The sequence below is a fragment of the Watersipora subatra genome, chromosome 6, assembly GCF_963576615.1.
Source record: "Watersipora subatra chromosome 6, tzWatSuba1.1, whole genome shotgun sequence".
NCBI lineage: Eukaryota > Metazoa > Bryozoa > Gymnolaemata > Cheilostomatida > Watersiporidae > Watersipora > Watersipora subatra.
The window spans coordinates 9,173,830-9,197,886 of NC_088713.1; the positions used below are offsets into that span (position 1 = coordinate 9,173,830).

A 24,057-nucleotide genomic window follows, 5' to 3' on the forward strand; every position below is an offset into this window, starting at 1 on the left:
GTCACCTGTGAGGGTTGAGAAATGCTGCAGAAATTGTTCATGCGATTTGGTAGAAAATATGGGTCACACGTCATATTATGACTAGATGATTAGACCAAGCTGAAATAGAACCTTAAAATAGAGAGGATTTATAGTTGATCAAGGCTTTCCATTAGAACACCCAAGTGTTTGTCATAAGCTAGTAATATGAGATGCTTTATATTGAGCTTTTTCTTGGCTTTTCATTTCACTTGATAACATCACATGCCAAAACAATGTCCACATCAAATTGAATAGGTCATCATAATAAAAGGATTCCAACCTACAGCCTTTTTTTAACTGACCGTTTCTGAGCTTTTAAACGCTCGCAATCCCATTTCCACATATTTTGAACCAACAATACAGCAGAGTAAGACATAGTGAACCTTTTGATACCAAGTAACTGTAATGTGAATTTTGTTGCAAGTCAACCTTATTAATATAGCTTTAAGAAGTGGAAGATAGTTTAATAATAAATATTGAAAAGTTTAATAATAAAATAACATATTTTTGTAATGCAAAAGTGATTTATAACAAATTGTATTCTACCCAAAAAGGTAATGCTGCTCCTCATTTTTGCTTGAAACAATCGAAGTTATTGTTTTATAATCAAATTAGAGTTTTATTAAATAGATAGGCGTTAATGTCCTCATAGTAAATTGCAGATTATTCCTTGTTTCATTTTAAAGAGAAAAAGAGAGAAAGAGAAGACAATGAAGAATCCTTTTTGTAGAAATCCATGTAATGCTCATGGTAACAGTGAATCATCCTGCATATACTTACCAGACAGCAAAAAAATTATTTACAAACTTAAACTAAAATTTTAAAACCTGTAGACTGTTTTAAGCTTTCATATAAAAACAAATTACAGTATATAACTAAACCAAGTTATTAGGGAGTTGTCTTTACCTGTCGATCTGCTATGTAAAGCCCAGTATAATCTTTTGTTAGAGCGAGGCCTGTCGGGCTAGATAATCTTGCATCTAATCGGGCTCCAGTATACTGCCCGTATTCAGTACAGTTTCCTACATACTCTGTAACCTAAAATTATGAACTATTGATGAAAAGCCAATAATGTGCTAATAACATAACAGTAATAATCAATATTAGATCAATGATTTGTAGAAACTGTAAACTGGTCTCTTATGATTGGTGCTAAAGCAGCTCTTTATGCAAAACACATTCCTTAAGGCTGGTTCACATTATACCGCTGTCTGTCGGAATTGTCCTCTCGGCAATTAATAGTTGATCATGTTCACCATAAACCCAAGGCATCGTCGAGAGGACCAGATACCTGATAGACCAGATATTTTCCGATAGTTTGTTGAGGACCTACAATAGCTTGTGCAATGTGTACCACTTCGGTGCTTGTTTACTGCAAATTGCTCTTCAACATTTTCTTTTATGACAGTTCCAGTATTTTGTTGTTTCCGAAACCGTATCATATAATGAAAACCTTATGTTGCAGAAATTTTGCAGACCTAAATGCGGATGGGTTTGTGATAGTGTGAAGATTGTTACCATAAATGATCACCCAAGTATCTTTCGTTTTTGCGTGATGTCATTTTATCGTTGTCAGCCATCTTTATAGACAATTTTATCGTTGAAATCACGAAGCTTTTGCAATGAATTTTTGAAAACGACGCTTTTGTTTGCAATTTTTTATTATAGTATCAAAACAACACCAAAAAGTACTATTAAATAAAAAATGATGATCGTTTTCTACAAATAAGGCGGCTTTTTCATGAACGAGCACATGTGCAAACGGCTTAATGATGTAAAAAAAATGATGGATTGTGTGGTTAACACTGACATACTGCAATATAGTGTGAACCAGACTGTATGCTCGAACCATATAATTTTTGATTAAATACAATAATCTTATATCTTTATAACAATAATTATAGCTTTTAATCTGGCGTTAATGAGTTTGTCGTGGGTGGTAGACCCATTATTTCATTTTTATGTGTGCAAGCAAATGACTGTTCCCCCAATGGCTTAACGTACAACATAATAAAAATAAAAATTGAAAAACACCATTTACTATAATAAGATTCATGTCCATCCGTGTGTCCAAAAATATAGTTAGGTGTTGGGATAAATTGAAGTGAAATGGAAAACGAGAATTGAACTCAAATACTTCATTTACCAAGGCAAACATGCGACCAACTGCATCACTTAACCACCTTTGCAAAAGTGAAGGATAGCTGTGCATACAGTTAGTTGACCTGATGATCTTTCATGGCGCACAAGTCTGCCAACGTACTAGTATTTACTACAAGATCTGTTTCTATCTGTTCCAATCCATGACTAGCGGTTAGAATAAAATATTGCATCATACAGAGTTTGATCTTGCAACATTCAGCTTTATAAACCTACTCTCTAGCACCTGCACCAAGTATCTTCTAAGGCACACTTAATGATTCCGCACAGCTTACTAGACTGACAGGCCACTAGTGTGTATAATAACTATACAAACAACAAAATCGTAGCGTGTTAGAGGTTTGAAACAGCCAAAGGCTCAGGTTTGAAACAGCTAAAGGCTCAGGTTTGAAACAGCTAAAGGCTCATGTTTGAAACAGCTAAAGGCTCAGGTTTGAAACAGCTAAAGGCTCAGGTTTGAAACAGCTAAAGGCTCAGGTTTGAAACAGCTAAAGGCTCAGGTTTGAAACAGCTAAAGGCTCAGGTTTGAAACAGCTAAAGGCTCAGGTTTGAAACAGCTAAAGGCTCAGGTTTGAAACAGCTAAAGGCTCAGGTTTGAAACAGCTAAAGGCTCAGGTTTGAAACAGCTAAAGGCTCAGGTTTGAAACAGCTAAAGGCTCAGGTTTGAAACAGCTAAAGGCTCAGGTTTGAAACAGCTAAAGGCTCAGGTTTGAAACAGCTAAAGGCTCATGCGCACTTTTGCTCAAATCAATGTTTAGCTGTGCGATGGATCCCAACGATTAGCTGTTTTTACGTCATCACAAACAAAGGAAGTGGGAGAGTGGTTAACACACTATACTATCAATCAGAAAGTCAGTGGTTTGAAAATAACTAATGAATGCCAAGATGAGCATTTGATCTTGAATCGCTCCAGCGCTTCCACATAGCGCTGTAAAACGGCTCTGTCTCAAAACCAACATTTTAGTTCAACAGTAATGACAATCTGTTGTCGTGCAAAAAGAAGTAACCATATAAATCTTTTTACTATAATATAAACCGTGTCCATCCCTCTATCCGGAGATAAGCTATAAGCGTTAGAAAAAAAGAATTGCACAACCCAGTAATCAAACTGATATATGAATTATTCTAGTCAAGCATGCTACCAACTGCACCACTTAGTCTTCCTGCTACATTGCAGGATAGTTATGTGTATAATTAATACACACGCACGAGCAGTGTAATAGCTGGTAAAAAATTGCAGCTGTTTTCTAATCGAACTAATACTTTTAGCCCAGCTAAAAAGTGTAAAATGTTAAAGCCATGCTGTATACATCTTTTAATAAACATAAATCTTAGATGAAAAATTCCTATCATTGCTGACAAGTTGAAAAGCATAGAGATGTCATTCATATAGACATCATAAAATGATAGAGCTGCAGTTACTAAGGAAACAGCTATAGGCTGCAACTTAAGCAATGTATGTGACATCCGTTCATTAACTTGTCACTCTCTAGCAGGTGAGTTTGAAAGAGGCATAGATTAGCTATTACTTTATTACGGTGATAAATGCTACGATAAATCTCCTACTCTGTATTAATTAGCATCTTAGTCTCCAGCAGTTGATATTCGGAGCTGATCTTGGTTGAGAAAGGGAAGTCATAAGACTGATATCTTTCCTCAGCACACCCGTTGACACCTGTCATTTTTTACATTGGTCTGAACTAGTATATACCCTGGCGGTCTGGGGTGCCGTGAGAGACCATCAGGTGGGATTTGACTATCTGAACAATTATTACCACAGGTGCTAAACAGATGAGTGATAGACTGTCGGTCTATGGATCCTGTATGGTGCAATCTTTTTTCACCACATCTGACCATGGCTATGGACAGAGGGGCATACACTTCTGTTATCTTAGAAATGCCAGAATGCTGGCAGTCCTTGGGCCAAGAGAGATCATTGTGTTTAATCAATAGGTACTCAATTATCTCGTAATACTGCAAAGTGGACAATTGCAATCACTGCAATTGTAATATAGATTGTGATTAAGTTCAGACTTTACCATAGATAAATGTACAAACAAATATCCAAACACATTCGCAAATATATATATTATATGTATATATATTATATATATATATATTATATATATACTGTATATATATAAATATATATATATATAAATATATATAAATATAATATATATATACATGTATATACCGTAAAACCTTTAATTGAATGCCACCTCTATTTGAACGCCATCTCTATTTGACCGCCACAACAAGAGAAAGAGTGAAAAATGAAGAGCCACTCTCTTATTGAACGCCACCTCTATATGACAGCCACTTTGACTATCTTTGATCCATGTGAACTCATAATATCAAGTGGTCAGAAAAGAAGTGTCTATAAAATGTGGTAATAATGAATTTTTTACATTAATAATAATCAATTTTCTCGTTGTCCAACTTCAAAGCTTTTTGCTTTGTCTTCATTAAAACTTTCAAAGCAACGCCATAAAAATAATTAGTAGCAGTAGTTCAATGCTCTCTTGAGACTTCTAAGTACATAGAGTACTTGTATATAAAACAACGGTTTAAATTTACGATGGTAGATGAACTTTGAAATCAACACCATAAGAATAATTGTTGTTTCAGACTAATAGTAGTTCCTTGTTTAACTAGTGTTTAGTAGTCCTGATACTTCGATGTACATGTATCAAAAGTGGTTTGCAAGTTTTGGGCAAAAGATTAAGTTTAGCAAGCAAAACATTTACGTGTTGCATTTCTGCTAAATGCAACACGTAAAAGTTTTGCTGTGCCAAAAATTGCTTAAACGCTAATATCAACTAGTTCAGCAGTGCAGAAGAAAAGATAAGGCCAGATGATATTGGAAAACCAGATGATGTTCATACCATCGAAAGCAACAATCAGAATGCAGCTGTTCTAGCAAACGATGCAAATATTTTTGTTTCAATATCGTTAATTTTTGTTTATGCATGTAATATAATTATGTTTCATTTATGTCACCTATTCATGAATCTATATTTGTAGCATTTGCTGGATTATCATTACATAATTTATAAATTTAAAGATTTATAGCATATTAATTGATAACATCATTGTGGCATGTGATCTTACAATTGATTGACACTCGCATCTCCTTTTCTATTGCACATAAAAAGCTAGCGTTGGCTGCAAACTGTAGCAAACATATCAACGAGTGCACTGAGCTTTATGCAATATTAGTAAATACATATAAAAAAATCAAAATGCGTTTTCTAATTTAAAATGAAGTAAAAATTGAAACCTCAAACAGATTGCAAACAGGAAACAGACTACAATATCATCTCAGTTTGATTGCAAGCAATAAATAACTACTGGTAGAGATGTTTCTCGATTTCTCAATGCATATTTAGTAAGAGATCTTTGACAAGTTAAAGGTGAGTTAGGAAATTTATTACGTACAAAATGTTTAATATCGATCCACCGAAAAAAGAGTGCAGAATATAGGCGACATTCGCTTCACACGATAAATGGCTAAATTTATTTTCCCACAATTCTGACGAAGGATTTGAAAAAAAACAGCGCCAGCTTTTATTTGAATGCCGCCTCTAATTGACCACCACTATAGGGAAAGAGTTGAGAAATGGAGCACCATAGCGTTCAATTAGAGGTTTTACGGTATATATAGTACAGTATATACGTATATATATATATTTGTGCATATGCCTGAATAGGTGCCTGTACATATACATCTACTTATATACATATATGTAAACATACATATATAAATATATATGCATATAGGTAATATATAGGTATATATGTTACCTATATAAATATATATATAATATATGTTATATAATTGATATATGTTAATATATTATATAATATATACATAGCTATATATATTATGCAATATATAAATACGTATATATTTTACATAATATATACATAACTATATATACATATGTATGATGGCTTGTGAACCAAGTTATAAGAATAACAAGAAAATTATTTTTACTATTCTCAAGGTATTCTGTCAACTTACAGTATTAAGAGATCTGTCGAACAGTCTGATGCAATGATTGTTCTGGTCAGCAATGTAAACGAGGCTGCCGTTCCGACTCTGCACAAAGTCGCTGATATGGGAGAACCTTTCAATAGGACAATTAACTTGTTCACACATGGCACAATATAAAAGTTTTATAGAATGCTGTTGGTGTCAAAATAAAAGAATTTTTTTATACAATCTTCATACAGCAAACCCTCTAACCAGTTTCTTTCTACTAATTTTGAGTTTTCCAAATCAATGAGGTCAGTAATAGAAATAGCAATTAGTAATTAAACATTTATAACTAATATATAATATATATATAATATATATAGTGTTTCTTGTGCAGTTATTAATGATGCATTGAATTTTTTATATGCTTTTCTAGTTTCATTCATACGCTCAGAATCTTACAGTAATCACTCCCATTTAGCGATGAAACACGACTGGCAACCGGCTCCTGGTGAATAGTGTAAGCCCACAGAGTACAAGCTAATAAACTCACATCTAATAGAACCTATTTGTTGTTAATCATAAGCATTTTCATCTGTTTTTAAGCTCATTAGAAGATTCTAAGGGTCGATGGCATTTAAGAAACACTTCACACATATAATTACAAACGAATTACAACTGTTTTACTACTAATTGCCTATTTTTTATTTTGTACTAGTTGAATGCCCGGAGTTGCACGAGTAATAGAATAATTACCTAATAAATTTGAGTAACTTACCTGGAAAACTAGACCTTTACTCAAACAATACCTGCCTTTATGGCCAGCTTAACAATTATTACGCGTAACAGTCAACAGTGCTAGTTATTAGCCCCAAACAAGCACTTTAAGCATGAGTATCTTAACCAATGTAATGACTCTTTGCACAATGAATCTGTTGTATTCTGTGTAGTTTAATGGTTAAGTCCACTGTCTCTAGATCTGGAGGTCTGGAGATCAAATCTAGTGAGATGTGGATTTTTCATTGCTCATTTTAGAGGTTACAACTGGATACAGGGTTTAAAAAAAGAAAAAAGTACAAAAGGGAAACACTGTGGTCTATATATATATATATATATACATATATATATATATATATATATATATATATATATATATATATATATATATATATATATATATATATATATATATATATATATATATATATATATATATATATATATATATATATATATATATATATATATATATATATATATATATAGATTAATCAACTCATTGATTTGACAGACACACAAACTTAATGAAAAGAATTTAGTTATATGGCTAACAGCCTAATGAACAAGAGTAGGCAACAAGCTTCCATTCCGTCTTACAAGAATTCGTAAAATTTGATGTAAGTCAGAAAATAATACTTTTTACTAAAGTTTTAATAACTTTTTTGGGAATAATCAAGGAAAGCCAACTAATGCTGAACTAGTATTGAGCAGCTCCAACCAGTGTTGAGCGTCACAGAGCGATGCCATGTAACGAAAAGCAGCCATGAACCAGTTAAACTGAGCCTGATGAAGTAGGGTCACAGCAATTGCTGTAGAGGCGGCAGCAGCAAACACTTGACTAAACTATTTTGTACGCAGCCCACCAAAAGTTTATTAATTAAAAACACACCAACAAAAGCCGAAGTAACCTTCACTAACCACATCACACGCTAATTGCCGATATTCATAGGCTTAACAGCATTATCCATGCTTGCGTTGTTTTTACCTAAATGAATATTCCTGGACTGGCACAGAAGAGAGTTATTGTAGAAAGTTTGTTTTAATCACGATAACATATGATATCAATATTGACATTATTTGTTGCTGTTCAATATCGAGTTTATCACCTATTATAACAAATTATTACCATCTTTGCTATATTTGAGTGATGACTCGTACTGCCGTTGAAATAATAATATAACTTTTTAGTTAATCTACCAAACACTGACTATGCTTGATCGCTAATATCTGTGCCAAGGGCTATTAATGTCTGTGACAACACATTCCTTTCACTTTTACCACTAGCCAACAATCCTACTAGCACAAAACGTAGAAAAAGGTGGTTTTTCAAATTTTGATATTTTTTATACAGATAGTTTTTTCATATTTCATTTACACCCGTAAACCTTCATTAATGTATTAATCTTTAGTATTAATGCAGGCAAATATTAATGTTTTTGATGCGATATCAAGTTGACTTCAAATGAGTTGAAACTTTTAAACCTTGAATCAGTAACTGTGTTCTCTCAGTTTCGTTTCGGTTCAGCGTGCTACTTCAAACAGCTGTTAAATATTTGAACTGATTGTAAAAAATGATTGCAATGCTTGCCAAATAGTTATCGAAGGTCATATGCCAATTGTCAACACATTGAAACATTATATTTTGCGTTTCATTAATGAACTTAATTGGGCATTATGCCAACTTCATCACCTGCAATAAACGGCTCTATGCAATGAGTTTTGGTTTGAAACGATGCCATTAATAAAAAATGGCTATATTTGGGTGAGTTTTAAGTGCCTGTGAAACACTTTTGTTGATTTTTAAAGTCCATTGAGTAATCGACGATTGACGGACAAAAAAAACAAGACTGTTCATAATTGTTAGTTGAATTTAAAAGGTAAACATATTCATTTAATTATATTTAAAAATTGCATATAAATTACCTCCTAAAGTATATTGAACAATCGGATTACAGAATTAATACATTTTTAATTTTTGGTGTATGTTAAAGAAATAGCTAAAAGTTTTTGTAATTTGAAGTAAAAAAAAACCAAAAAATAAAAGTTTTGAAAATGTTTTTTGTTATCCCAGTTGGTTGACGTGTTTGTGATCTTTGAAAACCATGAATGAAACTGAATCAAAATAAGTTCTGTCAGGTTTCCTATGTGAACCCATGATTAGTACATGGGATTGATTAGCCCAAAATACTTCAGCATTAGCTTAGGATTAAAGAGGAATTTACACATATTTTTGTAGATTTCATCATAAAATATAACAAATTTTTTGTTATTTGCAATTGTTTTTGATGTTTGAGGTGATCTGGTTGCCAGGATGTTTCTAGATTAACATTGATAAAACTTGATTGTGGTTAAAATGCTCAGAAGAAAAGTCCGTGCATTATGACATCACTAGTTGCCATCATTGTTATAATTGATATCAGCTGGTGCATTCAGGTTGAATCATTAAACGTCTCTGTTCTGCTGGCCTTTTTTAATTATAGATGTCGTAATCACACTTTTTCTTGATTTGAGCGTGATCAAGTTTTGTCACTTTTAACTTATTAACATCCTGACACTCAGATCACCTCCAACATAAAAAACAATTGCAAATGATTAAAAAATACCGATAATTCCTGATAAAATCTACAAAAGATTTGTGTAAACTCAGCTTCAAGCATATGTTTATCTGTAAATGGGGAGTTATCTACTACCTGAGGCTTTCAACGAGGTGACTAAAATGTTAATTACTTTACTAAAGATGTACGAAAAAATCCAATATGGCATTTTTACTATACACTTATGTGTATGCAGCATCTTTCGGTTATTAAATCTCAAAATGTCAAAATATTTATATAGATCTTCGACCATGACGTTTGCGTATAAATCACCTTACACGCCCTAATTTACTTTCAACAAGCCCTAACCCTTTAACCTTGTTCTCTTCATTCGAGGTAAAAACTAGTGTATTTCTCTTAAAATTGTGAGAGGTACACAAACCAACCGAGTTCCTCCCACTCGCAAGGATTCCGAAAGCAATAGATACAATGGTTATGTTTTAAGTAGCAGCAAGTAAACTAACTGAAAATCAGTCTACAACAAAAACAAACAAAACTATGGCCAAACTAAAAACAAATGAATAGTATTGGTTTGATGGATATTGATAGGATCAATATTCATCAATACTCTAAACAATACTCATATCAATAGGATTGATATGAGTATTGTTTAAACAAAATGTGGACAAATAAAAGCTCTGTGAAAATAGTTATAAATACCTAAGACAACAAATTGCTAGTTTGTTATCAATCAAGCTAAACACTTGATTGTTGAGAATGTAACTAACAGTTGCCTGGTAGCAAGTGTGGTGTAGAGGTTAGCATTTCAAGATACACAACACCTGGTCATAGGTTCAAACCCCACCACTGGTTATCTATTTTTAATTGCTCCTGTCCTTATCTAGTCATATTGCCAGCGTGGCTACTAGCAATTATTTCAGCCTCTGACGGTTTCTAATTACAGTTTTCATTAGCCTGATAAGCATTGTGATTATAAATTCAGCAAAAAAGGTAACTGGACACAGTTCAAATATGAGCAAAAAACAATGGTTCCTTTGTTTTTTCACATCTATCTTACCTGGCATCGGCTGCGGCATCGTCTACATATCCGGTTATTACAGGATGTCCAGCAAGCTGAGAAACCGTATAATAAATGTTTTCTCCTACTGGAGCACTCATCTTGACCAGAGCAGATGAATCCGCTACCAGAAAAGAGTTTGGACCATCCTGTGGTAGACGAGATCTCCGTAAAGTGTAGGGCATGTACATCTGGGCACTGGTATTCGTGAGAGTGACAACATCACCTGAGACTTTGGGAAGTTCTCTGCCTAAAGCTAAAATAGAGGATAAATTATAAAAAATGCTCAAAATTACCCATATTTGCGGTTTTTTCAACTTAGGAAGAGTATCAAATCTCTGTCAATTTTAGTGCTTGAAAGTTGTTAGTCGTAAGCAAGTAACTTTAATGAATTTTATGTCCAATAGACAGTTTTTTAGTTTACAGAATGATCATGCCATTTGTGGTTGACTGATAATAATAGTAACAATACAAAACATTTTATGTCACATTTTTAATGATACAAAAGAAAGCCCTTAGAAATATTTCTTACATGAAAAACAATGAATCAGTGCCTAAAAATTTTGCTATTTTGCGCAGTTTGTCGTAAGGAATATTATCTAAATATCACTTTTTGATGCATTTTATTAAAACTTACACAGCTGATGAATTGAAAGATATGGTTATTGGCCACAAACAACGCAAGGTTTATTAACAGCAATGCTATATATATCTACTATAAATTCCCCTGTCAAACAGCCCACGACCAAAGTGATATTGGAAAAAAGAAAGGGTACTGATGGTTGAGAAATGCAATATTAGCAGTCAAATAGCACTGCAGTGCAATAGGATAACTGCAATGGTAGCTGTAATGTACTGGGTGTGGGTGTTATTATGTACAACAAACAGCAATAATGAAAGGAAAAGATTATATGTTTATATCTCTCCCCCTACAATATGAGAAATGCAATATTGGCCAATATTAGAAGTAAAATGCACTGATATTATTAGAATAACCAATATTATTAATATAGTAATAATAGAAAACCAATGCACAATTTTGTTTACATTTTAAAACATCATAGCTAACAGTATCAAGAAGTTGTGATATTTATATAGATTTTCAGAAAATCTATTTAACAAAACTATTTAGAAAAAATAACAACAGTAACATATTGCCCATCATCGATGTTGTTACTGTGACTATAACACTTCAATAGTCATCCAAACTTGTAATTAACTATTGTAATAATCTCATAAGAATCGTTAGAAAAAAATATCATCGTCATTTCCTTTAGTTTCACTGCTTTGTACATCAGTTAGAATGCCAAAGTACTCAAAAGTGTCCAAAATGTCAGTTACTTTGAAATCGGCAAAAAAGAAATGGTTATATTTCAGTACTTCTACGTTAATTACAGAAACCTTTGGCAATTCGACACTGCTATAGACTGGTGAAATGTGCACGTTATTTTTTTGTGAAATGCGCACGACTTAATGGTTGTATTCTCTGTCGCTTGGCATTTCGTTTGCCGGTCTTAATTTTGATAAAAATAAGGCTTGGCAAGTTTTAATAACGATTTTCAGCCAAGTGAATCTGTTTATTTGTGCATAATTTGATCAGATGGGTAAGTTTTAAGATATTGTCAACAATTTACAAAGACTTTGTAATATATTTAAATAGGGTTTTATGTGTTTCGTATCGTTATTATACTTAAACGACTCTACTGAAAAATGGTTAAATTTGTTGATGAGATTTCGGTACAAGGGTTTGCGAAGTTGTTGATGAATAATTTTCGTGAGTTGTGGGCACATACATTTATCATAAAACTCTTAAACATTCACTCCGCTCTTGTTTGATCGTTGGATAAACAAATTAAGACAAAAAAGGCAAAGATCAATACTGCGTTCAGCTGAGACACTGTGTAATAAATATCTTAAGGTTTTGTCGAATTTTGTCACAGGTGTTATAAAGATTAGTCGAACTGGAGGCCAGTGAGAGTGTTTCAGTTTGAATAAAGTTGCTTGGAGAGGATAAATAGAGGGAGTTGTGTTTTTTTCTAATATTTTCAAATGCTACAGGGCTGAGTTGTTTTTAGTTATCAACTCTCTAGCAGTTCCTTTTGCTATTATTATGATTTATTTATATTTATTATTTCGTTGTAATGTAATAAAGTAACAGACAAACAGACAGACAAACACATAAATCTGACATTCACGAAACAGAAAGTATTGAAAAACGCTTAAAAACTTAACCGACCGAGTCTGATTTGGTCTAGTACAGCAAATATGATTTGTTGACCTCATTTTTATAATCTAAAATCTCACTGATTAATTAGGCATGTAAATTCTCTTATGTTTGCTTAGTGACCTATAGAGACAAAATATACCCTTTCTAAATGTGAACGGATGTTTTTATAAACCCACTGACTCCTACACAAATCAAAAACACTTTGTGGTGACCCACTTAATGACAACCAATCATCAATTAGTTTAAATAGAAGCTGAAATATTTAATTTTGTATATTAGAACCGTGCAAAATAAGTATTTATTAGTCTGATGCGTATGGTTTAGTTTGTCATAAATTACAGACCGATACTCCATATTTAAAAATGATCGGATTCAATATATGAATAGTAAATCATGTAATGTGGTGATTTGCAATTGTCTCCCCATGAAAATGTTTCATTTTGTTATAATTGTTTGAATTTACTTGTTGCATAAACTGTATATATTTATTTTAATTTGTATGTTATTATTTTGTGGTTCAAAAATGCTTTATTGTTAAAGATCTATATTTTTTTGTTTAAGTACAAAGTGATATAGTGTGACACAATTCTTTTACTAGTGTTGATATCAGACTGAGTAAAACCTTGTTTGAAATTTGTTGGAGCTCTAAGCTAATAGAGGTAATTTAGGTGTGTACCTAAGCAATAAATACATAGCCAACCAAATAAATAAAAACAGAGTAAACCAAACAGTTTAAAGATCGTTCTGAAAAGTTCATCAATCTAATTAACACTAATTGTTGATAACTAGATAACTGACAAAGAGTAGGTAATAGCAGAAAAACATTTTATATGAATTTTGAAGCAGAAAGCTACGGTCTATTTTTTCCACACGTAACGAATTATTCGTTCAATCTGACCGAATTCACGAATTTCACAGAATTCCCAGATTTATTCGGCCGAATATCACAGAATTGTCTGAGCTGTGCATGCACACCGAATTCGTCAACGAAACGTGTTTAATTGGCTAACCAACTTTTTTAGCAAGCACCACTCTAGCAGCTTTGACAATTAGTATAGTCCAAGACACGTACGACGACATACAATAAAAGTATAAAAGCGATATGACCTGATACATACGATGCAACTGCCTATATGCGCTAGAAATAGCGACTGTTTCTGCGACGGAGCTTTTGCTGCATAAAAATAAATTATTATTGAAAAATACAATTTATATCTCCTAAAACATCTAAAAGAAAATACTGGATACGCTATGTGAAGTTCCTGACATGGTGAACTAACGAGAGAACCAACAATAGCGCATTTAGGCAGTTGCAATGTACGTATCAGGTCATATCGCGTTTATACTTTTATTGTGTGTCGTCGTACGTGTCTTGGACTATACTAATTGTCAAAGCTGCTAGAGTGGTGCTCGCTAAAAAAATTGGTTAGCTAATTAAACGCGTTTTGTTGACGAATTCGGTGTGCATGCACAGTTCAGACAATTCTGTGATAATTGGCCAAAAAAATCTGTAAATTCTGTGAAATTCATGAATTCGGTCAGATTGAACGAATAATTCGTTACGTGTGGCTGGACCTTAATACCTCTGCACTTCTCTCCCTACATTTTTGTGCCTCTAAAGGCTGGTTCAACCGCTGTATGTCAGGATTGTCCCTTTGGCGTTCATCAATGACTATGTGCACCAAGGACCGATATCATTGATGAAGAACCGCGAATATGTCATGAAAGTTTGCAGCTTTCAAACTTTTTAATATTCCAGCGAGCATTGATGACAGCCTAAACAATGAGCAATATTTTGGCGATAGTAACTTGCTGTCGCGAATAACATAATTTATTTTTGTTTATGATAGTTGCTGCGGGTCTAGAACTTGATTCGAGCGCATGATAAGAGGTTTTTTATGAAAAGGAAAAATGAGAACACTATGTAAGATAGTATTTGCTGATGAAACGCAGATGGGTTTGCAATAGTGTCAACATTGTAATCATCGACGATCACCTAAGTATTGTGGCATCAACATCAATATATGGATATGTAGCGTGACTCAGGGTTTAGGTAAAGCGATGAAAAAGAACTTTTTCTTTACTGATATTACTTTATTAATTTAATTTTTTTTTAAATTTAGCGCTATTAAATTTTGAATATATATTTTTACATAATACATTTGTTTTGATCTCATAGACTTTTCTCTGTTGTATTTATTAAAATGCTATCACAAGTTTTTGAGCTCTAGAACAAATTATACAAATCACAGTACATTCAATTGAAAATATTTGTTTCAACATACAATCTTTTTAACCTGAAGAGCAAATTTCAAAACCATTTGACTTTTTATATTTTTGCCTCCCATAGTTCAAGTGTGTCTATTACAAAGGTTTTGCAGAGTAAAAGGATCACTACAAAGTTGTTTTTGCTATGAACTCTATTTTCCAGTCCACGAGACTGCAAGAAAACCAAACATTATTCAGCTGTACAGCAATCCTTCGTTTTTCGCAGCTAATCAAAACTGACAAACTCGCAAAAAATTAAGATCCGAAAAATAGAAACTCATAAATTATCTAATAAAGTAAGTTTTTTTTATTCATCTTATGCATTTCCCTTTTTTTTAAGTTCATTAAACAATTTAAAGAGTCAAGGACGGTCAAGAAGAATGATGACGGGTGTCAAAAACTCTTTACTTTTATGCTTCACAAAGCGTAACAAGAAAACAGGAGCGATTGATTTCGCAATAAGGTTTGTAAAGGACCTCATTGGGCCAGAATATAAGATATATATATATTTTAGTTTTTCTGTTTTGATTATATTTATATATATTATGTATTTATTTTATTTTTGATTATTAATTTTTGAATGAATATTTTTTACCCCACGAAGTACTGAAACTGCTGAAGCTCAACTGTGAACTAGCAAGAGATTACAGCACCAATACGTAATTGTTAAGATGGATGTTTCCTATAGCTAAGCTGGCATATCAGATTTCACAAGCCACACTAGTGATTCATGGCTAATAACTCAGTGCCATTCAACATTCATCATTTTTTATCAAAAAAATAACATAGCAATTTCCCCGTTGAAGCATATTTTTGAAACAGTTTAGAGCATTGCAAGTTTTGATAAATTGTTTTTGCGCTCTTAAACCGGAGTCTCAAATTTTAATAAAAGAGCTAGATTCTTACCACATTATGACATAGTTTATATTATAGTTTTTCATCAACAGATCCGCTTGACACATTCCAAGTACAAAGATAAAAAAAGCTATATTTTACAAATTATGTGAAAATAATTTAACAGAGCAGAAGCACATTCTAGCAGATAAAATTGGTTGAGAAATTAGAAATTGGTTCAACAATTTTATAGCTGTTTCTATTCAAAAAATAAATAAACAACTATAGGAAGCTTTTTAATAATTTAATAAAAAATATTTTGTTTTGTATCTAAATTGTTCAAAAAATCTAGTAATTATGTTGATGCACGTGTTCATTTATAATTATGTTTCAGATGTGCTAAAAACACAAAAGAAGGTAAGCTTGAGCAAACTCTACTTTGATTAGTTTGTGTAAAACGCTGGATATGATTTGTTGAAAGATATGCTAGACTGAAATCTCTCCATAATGGTTATTTATATGGCTATTCTAATAAATTTATGTGAGTAATTCCTTAAAGATCGAGTCTCTGCTTCATTTGCTGCAACTAGAAGCTATGCTTGTTTTGCCCAATCAACGGCTCCGTGATCTTGGCTAGACATGTCTGAGTGCAGGGAAAAAAAACCTCAATGAGCGGTAGACATGCTCAGTTGCAGAGCGCAATTTAAGTTTAGATATCATTCTTGTCATCACCGATGGATCTTTTGAGAATTGAGCCCCTACTTGTTGTTTGCAGGTCAAGCTACTCAGTCACAGCTGCACTATTTTAACCAATTTTGACTACATATTACACTTTTTTCACGTTTGCGGTATAAGAAGATATCATCTTATATTTATTTGTTTTAATGCTGCCCAAAATAAAATTAGCAGTTTCAAGTAGATCACATAAATGTCAGCAAAGGTTCAATCCCTGTGATTAATGCTCATAAACAGTGGGAAAGGTGATGTAACTTACCACATGATAAAAGAGACAACAGAAGTCCAGCTATCCACATTTTTTGAGTTTGCTAGGCAGCCAATAATCTTTAGACTTTGTTCTCCAAATAGTATATCTATAACATAAAGGTGCAGATAATTCCTCATGAAGATGCCAAGTTTATTATCTGAGTTTGTGAATATCTATGAAAATATGAGCTAACATATAAACCCACAAGTCTTTTTTCTCTAAATGGTATGCCTATAACATAAAGTTGCAGATAATTCCTCATGAAGATGCTAAGTTTATGATCTGAGTTTGTGAACGTCTGTAAAATAGGGGTCAACACATAAACTCACACGAGGGTAAAAGAACCATGGGCCAAGGTGATGAGGTGATCTGATTGCTAAGATGTTTCAAAATTAAAATCGACAAAACGCAATTTAGATTTCAAGTATTTTAGGGAATTGCTACATCAACAAATTTATAGCTTGTGCGTTCCATATCTCTCCTTTTATGTCAAAGACTTGAACTCCACCACTAAAAGCATTAAGGATTATAATCATCAATCATTCAGAACTAATTGGTTGAATGGCCAATGGAAAATTTTCAGCTTGATGTTCTGGCTTCAAAACCTATTGAAAAAGTTTGTTCGTTTTTGATTATTTTCAAATTATAATTTCTCAAACTATAGCATTCAAAAACAACTTTTCTATTTTAAATCACTTTAGTAATATTTTAATATACAGACATTTTACTGGTTGGTAAAGGTCAGATCAATGAGTTATCATAATATTTTGCTTGGTGGACCACAAATTTTCCCTAGGTAATGAGAGGTGCGACCACAGCTAATATAAGAGGTCTTTTTGATTCTCCCGATGACTCAACCTGACTTTCCCGAATGAGAGCGAAAGACCAACCAGTCATTGAGTGAACCCTCATATATTCCTCTAACTCATCCATAATATTGGCAAAATACGGCAAATCGTCATAGAAACAGGAATGACTCATAAGGTAGCGAATTATACACCTCATTGGCATTTGAAATGGAAACGTCTGTCATGAATGCAAGGTGTTCTTTGTAGTGTTGGTTTGTTCCATTTCCAGTGACATTGCTTCAGTAGCATGTCATTATGCTACTAGCCGGTTAAAGGTTACTTGCAACATAATTCGCATTACAGCTATTTGGTATCAAAAGATTCACCATGTCTTACTCTGTTGTGTCATAGGTGCAAAATATGTGGAAATGTGATTACAAGCTCTTAAAAGCTCAAAAACGAACAGTTAATCACAGCCATCACAAAGACTCCGTAGGTCGGAATCTCTCTCGAAACGGCTCAAATGTGGCGTAGTTGAACACGATGTTCTTTTGTTTACACTTTTATGCAACCTCAATCATCAAAATATTTTCAAAAATGAACTTCACGCATTCAATAAAACCATGTCTATTGTCCTTATGCGCCTATTTTATTATCATTGTATTTCTGTCACTTTGAGTACAGATATCTCAAAAGCTAGCCTAAATATCAATTTAATTTTTTAACCTTACCTCGAGGGTGCAAATCATCTTCTAATAAACATGAGAAGCCTGTTGGTCTCCTGTGATAGTCAAAAAATGCTGCAGAATTTGTTTGCACCATTTGGCAGAAAGCATGGGTCACATGATCAGATTACGACTAGACGATTATATCAAGCTGAAACGAAACTGTAAAGTTGTGAGCATTTACATTGGATAAGAGTTTTCCGGTAGAACCCGAAGTGTTTGTCATTAACTAGTGCTACGAGACGTCTTATAATGAGTCTTTTATTTTCATTCAATTTCTCGTGAGAACATCACATGTCAAAAAAATAACTACGTCGAGTTGAGTGAATATGTCATCAAAATAAGGGATTCCAATCAATGGCCGTTATTTTAACTGTTCGTTTTTGAGCTTTTAAAAGCTTCTAATTACATTTCCACATATTTTGAGCCTACAACACAGCAGAGTAAGACATGGTAAACCCTTTGATGCCAAGTAACTGTAATGTAAATTTTGTTGCAAGTCAACCTTTAAGAATATTTTGCCATGAGCAGTTCTCTTGTGACATGCCCTTCTCCAATTGCTTTGAGATCTCAATAGCTTTCTAGAGTTTTAGCCGCTATAGGATGTCAAAAAAGCATCTGGTTGCTCTATATTCCTGGATTAAGCATTCTATGAATTTCTTGAGAGAACACTTAGGTAGTGTAGAGCACTCTAGATAGCCAAGCAGATGGTCAGTAATTTTAAACCCCTTATGGATGGAGTCCGAAATTTCTCCTGTACCTTAGCATGATATAAAGCCCTGTTACGAGACCTTACTAATTTTTTATGTTTTGAAAAAAAAGAATTGCACGGGAGACGAACTCAGGTAGTCAGCTCATCAAACCAGTGTACCAACTACAGCACGACTCAGACACTTTGCCATGCTAAGGAATAACTACAAACAAATTTATTACACATGAAAATCTCTCATGGGCTGCCAGCATATTAGTACATCTTAATACAAACTATTTATGCAAGTGTTCAACACAACAGACTATCTTGGTATGTGACACCTTGAGTGGTTTTTGCCGAGGATTCTTATTGGTGACAGTAATCATGTGTTGTATGACTTGTCATTCCGCCTTAAGTGTTTTTCAACCACTGTAAGTGTAATTGCAAACACCAAACAAAGCCTGGTAGTGGTTTAACTTTTTCATTTTCAAAGCCAGTTGAATAAAAGATGACTGTCCTAGTTATTGTATTACTTATTGTTCTACTCCAATCTTATTACTCACCTCGTTGAAGAAGACTTGAATATTAAACCTCAGATTAAGTCAAGGTAGATAGTTCCCTTTCTAAGCTGCTCCTCTACTCAGTTAAAGCTTGGTAAACATAGAAAGGAACGCTTTCACACTTGTCTCCAGACTTGACCTAGCCAGAAGTAAAATACATTGAAAATAAATCACTCCACAGCACGACGTCAACAACTGCGCTAAATAACAAATCATTTGCATTCTTGTTTCCATAGTGATAGCGCAAACGGAGTCTCAGCCTAGTTTATATGTTGATTAATATTTAGAAGATGTTCTTAAAGCCTCATCTATTAGGATAAGTGACAATAAGTGACAGGTGGACGTTTTGTAGTTTGCCGGTTGTTAACATTAAAATGTAAGTAAATTTAAAAGTTGAACTAGACAGATTTTAGATGTTAGTTATGACTTGTCAGAAAAGTCTGTTAAACTTACAAAAAACTCAAAGTAGAAGCTTGGAAAAGGCATTTTTACAAAACTGCGATTGACTTCTGGCTCAGTAAAATAGTTGAAGATAAACTTGCGCAAAATTTTAATATATTTTATCAGAAATTATCAGTATTTTTCTATCATTTGCGATTATTTTATATGTTTGAGGTTGTCTGACTGCTAAGATTTTTCAAGATTGAAATCGACAAAACTTGATCGCGATTAAAATGTTCAGATTCAAGCGAAAGTGCGATTATGATATAGTTGCAGGGGGCGTCATAAAGAAGACGCATAACGATTCAATTTGAACGCAATAGCCGCCACCAATATAGCAACGATAACAATTAGTGAAGCCATTTCCAATTTATTTTTTTCTGACTGTTTTAACCACAATCAAATTTTGCCAAACACTGACAGTCAGATCACCTCAAACACCAAAAACAATCACAAATAATAAAAAATATCGGTAATATTTATAAAATTTTCTAAAATCAGTTGTAACTTCATCGTAAAAAAGCATATGAAATGAATGGTTAATTTTTGAAATAATGGGATCATTCAATGTTGCAGTCAGAACTTATTTTAAAGCCTTTCATTCGATTTTTAAAATTATAAGTTATAAACTGTCGCAATGTAAAAACGTTTATTACCAGCCATTTATATTAGCTTTCAAGTTCCTTGCAAATAACCAATTATTTTACGTATTAGTAACTAGCTGGTCTTAGCGTCACGTCATCATAATTTAGGTACTATATGTAGGGTTTATAATAAACAAACAACTACCCTGGTGTCAGCAGCTAAATCACATCCATAGCAAATGCCAAGTAAAAAGTGAATAACAATGACTTTGTTTTAAATAAAAGCAGTTAGTTTACTAGTCATAAGACATTGTCTAGTACTCTCTTGAACATGTACTAACTTTGGGTCTACAATTAATTCCTATGGCCCTAGTTTAAGATAGGCCAAAAGATTTTCCTTAAACTTGTAGTTTATTTAGCTTGATTCCTTCAAAAGCAGGACTTGATTATGCATTCTCTGTGGTTTATATATATATGTACATCTATATATATATTTCTCAAAGTATGTTTGTGTGTCCCATTAGCTATAGCTATTATTAGAATAGCTGTAGCTGGACAACGCTGATGCAATGTCATGGTGTACCGTCATTAGAAGCCTAGCGCTTATTAACTAGCTTACTGAAATTTTCCATTAGCGGTGTGCCAGGCTAATAACAAGTGGTAGGCAACTCTCATCGCTTCTCATTGTTTATAAGCTAATTTTAATACTCGGGCAATGCCAGAGGCACAGCTAGTACATACATATAAATGCACGTATAAGTATATATATCCATATATGTTACATATATGTATATACATGTATATTCAAATATATTACATATATGTATATATAGCGTGTATATATATTATGTGCATGTATATATAACAGATATATACGTAGTATATATATTAAATACGTATATATAGTATTATATACATATTTTATATGTATATAATATGTAGAAAGCATTATATATGCAAATAATATGTATATATATATATTCATATATACATGATATATATAATATATATTATATATACCTATATGTAATAAAGATGCATATATAACAACTCTCACAGCTGAAATGAGCAACAATTCTGAAATGAAGCTGATTTCAAATTAGAGTTATAATGTAAATTGTAATCTGTTCAATGAGGACCGTGGATTTATTAAATATGCATAAAATATTCCATATTTGTCAACTACAAAAACTAACAAATGAAAATAATAGTACATGTAGCTATCACTCAGATTGTCAGCCAGCAGATTTGAAAAAAAAAAGAACATAAATATTTTGTTAGAATGAACACCTGTTTCACAACAGCTTATAAATTCAAGTGGAACGCTGGAAAGCTTAGCTTTGACGTCATGGCATACTCCCTGTTGGCATTTACCACATTTCTCTGGTAAGAATTTCACTGCTTGCAACTAATTTTAGTTCTAACTATTAGCTTATCTGCATCTAGAATTTATGTTTTCAAAGGCATTCAAACTAATCGGCATTTTAGCTAGGTTTTCAACTGAAATGGTGTCAATGGTAGGTCAGGGTCTCGCCAAAAACAGCAAAGTACCCTCTTCTTTATTAATAGCCACAAATATCGTTTTGATGTTTAAGCGTTTGATAATTTTGAATGCAATTTTAATTCTTATTTTTTATATAAAGCACTTGCGGAATTGACATTTTAAAAAAACAAACCAGACAGCTTTAAGTGCAATGTTAAATCCTATTTTTTACACATAACACCCTCAGACTTGACATTTAACCAAAAAAGACCAAACAAGTAAAATGAAAACTCTATAGGCACTCAAATATTACATTGCAGCACTTATTGTTGTGCAGTATTACTGTATATCTATTGGTTCTTCAGTTTTGAAAATGTTGAAAATTTATAAATGGATATGTACAGTAACTATTAGCTTTGACCTAATTAACAGAGCACTATATTTTAGTGTGCAGCAAAAACATTAATTTACAATTTTTTAATGAGTTGCCTCGCTTTTGTAGGCAAGATGATTTGTTTATCATAATTCTGTTGCCAATATGAACAAAATATTTTATGTTTATTATTATTGTTTATGAGTGCACTGCCAGTTCCATGCACCGTGAGAGATCATCATGTAATAGCTATGTGCACAATTATACTTATATGAGTAGTACAGGCAGTAGTTAGTGTGTTGGTCCTTCTAAATATCTGACCTAAGTTCTGGTGGAATGCATTTTTTAAAGCTCTAAATTTGACTTAGGACAGAGGACTGAACACTATTGTAGTAAAAATTCCTAAAAGTAAAAAAGATGCTAGAGACTCTTTAAGAGGCAGGTTCTCAGAATCCAAATGTAGTTTTGAGACGAAATATTCTTAGCCTTCTGACAGAAGGCAGCGGGGCAAATGTGTGCACACAGTCTCACACAAACACGGACTCATGCACACTCACGCTCGCACACACTCATGCCCACACACACACATGCACGCACACACACAATCACGCACACACACACATGCATGCACACGCACTCATGCACAAACACACATGCACGCACACACACACACACACACACACACACACATGCACGCACACACATGCACGCACGCACACACGCACGCACACACACACACACATGCATGCACACTCATACACACACAATCACGCACACACACGCACGCACACACACACATACATGCACACACACGCACGCACACACGCACACACTCATGCACACACACACGCACACGCAGACACTCATGCACACACACACGCACACGCAGACACTTACGAACAGTGAAGAAGTGGAATATAAATGTTCATAGATTATTGTTGCAGGAGTGCAGCAACTTGTGTTGAAATTTTACACGAATACTGCAGGCTATCTGATAAAGAAATAGATAAAGCCATAGTAATAAAGACATTGTACAGTGGTGAAGAACAGTGAGAAGGAAATGCATTAGCTTGAGAAATCAGGAAATAAATGGTTAACTATTTGCATAACACAATGATTTGTATTCCTCTTAGAATATTAGGGTTAGGTAATTTATATTTTTTATTCAAGATTACCGCAGATTTATCCAAATATGTTGACCTGCTGATAGTAATGCAACAGCTTAATCAATATACATTCAAACAACCATAGGTAGATCAAAGTGGTTAGCTTAAGTTGAGGTACCTAGAAATATTTGTAGGTAAAAATTATAATGTAACTATGGTTACTAGTATGTATATCATGTTAGCTATGCTATGATACTTTACCTATGATTACAAGTATGTACATCATCTAAGGTACAACATGGTACTCCACCTATGATTACTAGTATGTATATCATCTCAGCTATAACATGATACTCTACCTAGGATTACTAGTATGTATATCGTATAAGGTATAACGTGATACTCTACCTATGATTACTAGTATGTATATCATCTAA

General features: G+C 33.3%; 1 protein-coding gene across 1 annotated transcript in view; it reads right to left on the reverse strand.

The window, feature by feature from the left end:
- LOC137398623 (uncharacterized) overlaps positions 1-24,057 on the reverse strand; it is a 45,814-nt gene that overhangs the window by 13,759 nt on the left and 7,998 nt on the right. Inside the window, exons 2-6 of the mRNA XM_068084791.1 lie at positions 19,637-19,772; positions 16,879-16,975; positions 10,556-10,811; positions 6,209-6,314; positions 928-1,059 (exon numbers count right to left, since the gene is read on the reverse strand). Coding sequence (XP_067940892.1) covers positions 928-1,059; positions 6,209-6,314; positions 10,556-10,811; positions 16,879-16,918 — 534 coding nt within the window. The 5' untranslated portion in view covers positions 16,919-16,975; positions 19,637-19,772. The remainder of the gene's footprint in view (positions 1-927; positions 1,060-6,208; positions 6,315-10,555; positions 10,812-16,878; positions 16,976-19,636; positions 19,773-24,057) is intronic.